General features: G+C 30.2%; 1 protein-coding gene across 1 annotated transcript; it reads left to right on the top strand.

Moving 5' to 3' along the window:
* The first annotated feature begins 1,051 nt into the window (after positions 1–1,051).
* Positions 1,052–3,886, top strand: LOC129889328 (bark storage protein A). The gene is made up of 5 exons (XM_055964586.1): positions 1,052–1,364; positions 1,453–1,520; positions 1,641–1,796; positions 3,037–3,288; positions 3,420–3,886. The coding sequence occupies exons 1-5, from the start codon at positions 1,139–1,141 to the stop codon at positions 3,777–3,779; spliced, it is 1,062 nt and encodes a 353-aa protein (XP_055820561.1). The 5' UTR covers positions 1,052–1,138; the 3' UTR covers positions 3,780–3,886.
* The last annotated feature ends 1,663 nt before the right edge of the window (positions 3,887–5,549 follow it).

The following is a 5,549-nucleotide window of genomic DNA, read 5'->3' as shown; positions in this document are numbered from 1 at the left end:
AAATTATTCTTGTATTGGTTTTTCACTTTTTTTTTTTAAACTATATATTAATGTGTATATATATACATTATAATAATAATAATAATAATAAAAAGAATCTGTGACAATATAATATGGGTATGTATCAATATTCTATATAATTATCGTTACAGGTTTTTGCGACAATAAATATTATCGCTAAATTTGCGATAATAAATAAAAAAAATATGATGTCACTAAATATGTCTTTTGTTGTAGTGTTATCTGATATGACAATTATTGGTTGATTAATAATTTAAAACTACCAATTTAAAAACTAATTTTTTAAAATTTTTGTATACCTATAATATTGTCCAAGAGGATGTCGAATTCAACCTAGTCCAACAAGACACACTTAAAATTTCTTCAAAATTTCAAAACTTTAACCTCCCTTAATGCTAGAATTTTCTCCACAACTCCAAATTACTTGACTTTTTGAACATAGACTCAAAAACCACTATGTTAAAGTTCACTATATATGTCTATGTTCAAAATTTTAAGTGATTTGGGGTTGTGGAGAAAATTCTACCATTAAAGGAGCGAGATTAAAGTTTTGAAACTTTGAAGAAATTTTAAGTGTATCTTGTTGGGTTAGATTGAATTCGATCTCAAAAGATATTGAGTTTTGATATCTAGCTCAGAGAGATACTACTATTAAAATTTGAGGTGATTTCATGAAAAATTGAAGAAGCTGAAAATTTAGAGTTGTTAGTGTTCTTTATGTGTACTTTATTTTTTGAAGAAGAAGGAGTGAAAATAGTACATTTGATTCAAAACTCCAATTGAAAAGAGTTGAAAGTTATTTGTGTGGTTTTGCAAAATCGGAGTTAAAAAATAATGGTATAAATGAACTTTTTCTCAAACGGTAATGGCAACTGATGACATAAATGAGCATTTTCTCAAAGTTCGATGGTATATTTGAGTTTTTTTTCTAAAATAAAACTAGGGTTGTTATACAAACTTTTACATCACAAAAATATATATATTAAAATATAGCCCAATAATTGATGGATCATGCAACGTAATATAATTACTATAAATATGAGGACTTTGTTTAGTTTCCCTTGTCAATACTCTTCTCTTTAGCTGTCTCTCTCTTCTCTCAAAGTGTCTACATACCATGACAATTTCCAAGCTTTTTTTGCCATTGATTTTGGCTTTCATGGTTCTAATTATTACCTTAGAAGAAGCAAATGGTGCTATAAGTGGAAAGACTAGAAAATTGATTGATATGGCTAACAACAACGGACCTTACTTGGGATTAGTCATTCCTAATTTGTTTGAGATGAATCCGCTTCTTCAACATCCTAGTTACAAACCTAGTGATTTAACCATTGATTATGCTGGTAATTAAACTAAAATATATACGTTTTTTTTTTCGTTATTCAATCACTTTCTTATCGATTATATATTTCGTTTGTTTATCATCCTAAGGGAGGAGATTTCGGTTTGGACTCATTGATAATCAGCCTGTCGTTTTGGTTATGACTGGACTTGCCATGGTGTGTAGTTTTTATATATCTTCCTTCCCTTTGATAATTATAATTGTGATGTTGTACGTACGTACGTATTAATTAATTATACGTTCCGATAAATTTTGTGTTTCTTTAATGATTTTTCAGCTAAATGCTGGGATAACAACACAACTGTTGTTAGCGTTGTTCAATATTAAAGGAGTGGTGCACTATGGAATTGCAGGAAATGCAAATCCATCTCTCAATATTGGAGATGTTGCAATTCCTAAGTATTGGGCACATACTGCTCTTTGGAATTGGCAGGTACTTACTTTTCTATGCATTTTAGGGAATTTTAAGCCCGCGGCTCAAAGTTTTTAGTGTTTGATAGGAAGGAAAATATTTTTCGAAAAAAAATGGCCATGGGAGAATCGGAATGTGACAAAGTCAAGCAATCTTATCTCATTACAAGTAACTTTGGACTAGTAAAAGTCAATATTGGGTTACCTACAACATATTAAGAAGTAGAAACAAAGTTTACTTACGTAAAACAAATTCTAGTGTCCAAGCTTTAAGAGCGTGTTTGGATTGGTTTAAAACTTATTTTTTAATTTTTGAAAGTGTTTGCAAATCAAAAAAGTAATTAAAATAAGTTAAAATTTATGAAAAGAAATCAAAAATTAAGAATCCCCCCTCCCCCAAACCACCCTTAATTTTTTCTTTTTGATTTAAAAATCATTTTTGAGTTAAAAGTTATATTTTTAAGCCAATTCAAATGGACTCTAAGTCTCCAGCACTTTTGGTTTCGAAGAAGTTACGTTCTTGTACAAATTTTCTAAGCAAACTAACTAGTGATTGTTGTACCTCCCGACGGCAATTAATATAATAAAATTAAACTGATAAGATTATTACATGTTAAAATTGAATAATCTTCATGAACTAGTTTTGGGTTGAGTTAAATTCAAAATTTATTTCTTTACACTACTAAAAGAACGTCAAAAACAATGATGAACTTTTTTTTAAAAAAAACGATGTTCGTCGGTTATTTTCCGCGTGAAAATTATGAATAAGCTCTTTATTTTTTATATGAAAGCGGATGGAGTCCCTCGGATTATTTATTTTATTTTATGAAAATTGAGGGACTCCGTCAATTTATTAAGTGCAAAACTGCAGTTGAGGAGTATTAATTAAAAACTCCAAAAGTATTTTGTTAAAAAACATGTGTGATGTAGTGGTTGGCCCTCCACATCTTTTAATAGTGAATTACTTTATATCAGAGTCATGCCCATTCAATTCATTGTTTTTCCATGGGCCTTGTCTTATATTGTCCATGTTGAAAATTTCTCTCTCCATAATTTAATTTTTGGGATTGAATTAGACTCGTTTCTTTTTCTTTTTTTAAAAAATAAATAAATTGAATTTTAAGTTCCTCGTATTGAAATTGTGCAAAAGAAAAATAGCACCAATAATAGAAGAAAAATTTGTATAGTTTGGGTTTAAAAGTCTTTGGGTTGTTCCATTATATTATATTTGACAAAAGTCAAAATTATACATAAAAATGCAGAGATATGGAGATGGCCCTGAGAATGAACTACCCCTTGAAGTGAATGGAGATTACACAAGAAATATTGGATACTTGAAAATTGCGGAATACACAGTGAATGTGACAAATTGCAACTCACATAACAATCTTCTTAACAATGTATGGTACCAACCTGAAGAAGTATTCCCTGTATTTGGCACTCCAGAGGATAGACAACATATCTTTTGGGTCCCTGTTGACCCTGTTTACTTTTCAATTGCCAAGACACTCGAGGTAAATGTTAACATAAATATCTACAAGATAATATTACATGTTATTACTATGCAAAATATCTTTGATACAAGAAAATAATATTCTTTACGAAGTGAAACTAAATAACTTTTGATGTATTTGTGTGTAACTAGGGCTTGAAACTCGAAGGGTGCTTAAACGCAACGACATGTTTGAGTCATCCACCAAAAGTAGCAAGAGTACGTAGAGGAGCAAGTGCAAGCATATACTTAGACAATGCTGCATATAGGAGTTTCATCTACAACAAGTTTGATGTCAGCCCTGTCGAAATGGAAAGTGCTGCTGTCGCTCTCATTTGCTACCAACAGAAGGTACCTTACATCGTAATCCGTGCCCTTTCCGACATGGCGGGAGGAGGCACTTCCGAGTCCAATGAGGCTTCCACCTTCATCACCCTCGCTGCCACCAACTCCGTTGAAGTCGCTGTGCAATTCATCAAGAAATTGTCTTTGGTGAAATATCAAGATGCTTGATCGAGTCAATTTTGACGTGTAATATTACTAGTACGTTAAATTTACCTAATAATGGAAGTTGTGCCAAAATAAGAAAAATCAAGAAGCAGATTTCTTGGAAAGTCTAATTTAATTTGTGATTTCAAGTTGAACGTCATTAAAAGCATCACTGCACCTTAACTATTTGTAATTTTTCTTTTAATCAACTGCCAATCGTGTCAGACATTATGTGTGCAAGTAGTTTGAATCAAATTAAACTACTAGGTTCAGCCGAACTCATGTACTATATCTACTAGAGCTGCCTCCCTATCACTACGATAGAGCAAGGATTAGTGTTGGATAACAATTTGTAGATAAACAATAAAATTTGTATGTTAATCTCATTTAGCTACAGATTAGTGATACATATATATATGAAAATTCAATTAATTAACTAGAGACTATGAAGCAACGGAGTAGCTAGAGATTACTGAAAAATTCCGTAGCTAATTATTTCATATTTTCTGCTAGTATATAGTACTTATTATACTTTTCAAAAGATTTATTTTTCTATTTTCTAAAATAAAGGTTAGATAAACGACATGTTGTGGAAAGGTACTGCCCACTGGACTTGGATTCACCAAGAATAGAGATTAATTAATAAATTCAACTAGGAAGAACAATTTTGGATGGATTCCACAAAAATAATATGCTGCAACGAAAATATTTTTTAGTGTAATAAATATGCTTATTAACAAAGAGTATTAAAATATTTATTAATTATCATCATATCCAATATCACTATAAATTTTAGAAACATCTAAAAAAATATTAATTATCTTTAAAAAATATATTTAGCGATAACTAAATTATTATTATTAATTAGTTATAGCTAAAATTATTTTTACGTATCTGCTCTGAAAACAAACTCAGAGAAAAACCTTTTGAAAAAATTGTCTAAAAAGTAACGGTCGTAGTACATTATTTAAATGGCGGCTTTTACGTTTGTCGAAAAAAGTAGTTTGTAGGAATAAATTGTTTTATAGAGGCTCTCTTAAAATAAAAGGAAGAAAAACGTACGAAATCACGTGGTGATATAAGAAAATAAAGAAATAAAGAAAAGTCAAAGAAAGCTGATCGACAACCGATGCATAAATAAATTTTAAAATACGTACATTGTCATTTGGGGACCATATGATATGATAAAACATTCATGTGCTTCACGTTCTTTTCTTTATTCGTCGTTTTGCTCTATGTATGGCTGTATCGATCAATTATTTGTGGTGGAATATAGTGGGTAAGATTTTTGGGAATCAACAAGATTGAGTAATTATATTGAAATATATATTAATCCTATAATTATTATTTGACGGAAATCTGTATTTGATTGTGTTGTTGGTTCAATAGGAAGGAAGGGAATCTTGAAATTCTTTTAACAAGGACGGTTTAGACGGATCAGACAAATAATTATACTTAATGATTTGATTTATTTGATATCTATTTTTAAATATATTAATTCACTAGCCAACTATAGTAAGATATTAGTTGGTTTGATATCAGGTCAGTAATTATCGAATGGTTAATGGGCGGTGTATTGGATCAATCATTTCATGCTTCCTTAGCTTTTTTACTTTCACTCACCATTTTTTGATCTCTCATCAAATTAAATATTTTTTCTAGATTTACTTAAGTTATTAATTGTTAGAACAACAATGATAATAGTACAAGGAATTCAAATTAAAACTTGCTTGGCTTAGAGGCACGTTAATATGCTTCTTGAAGATAGTTGGAGTCTCTCCCACGAACAAACAA

Source organism: Solanum dulcamara, chromosome 5 (genome assembly GCF_947179165.1).
Source record: "Solanum dulcamara chromosome 5, daSolDulc1.2, whole genome shotgun sequence".
NCBI classification, from domain to species: Eukaryota; Viridiplantae; Streptophyta; class Magnoliopsida; order Solanales; family Solanaceae; genus Solanum; species Solanum dulcamara.
This window is presented reverse-complemented; position numbering and strand designations above follow the sequence as displayed.

Coding starts and splice junctions, on each gene's coding strand:
- LOC129889328 (XM_055964586.1), top strand. CDS start 1,139: ATGACAATTTCCAAGCTTTTTTTGCCATTGATTTTGGCTTTCATGGTT. Junction 1,521..1,640: donor TTATGACTGGACTTGCCATG/GTGTGTAGTTTT, acceptor ATGATTTTTCAG/CTAAATGCTGGGATAACAAC. Junction 3,289..3,419: donor CAATTGCCAAGACACTCGAG/GTAAATGTTAAC, acceptor GTGTGTAACTAG/GGCTTGAAACTCGAAGGGTG.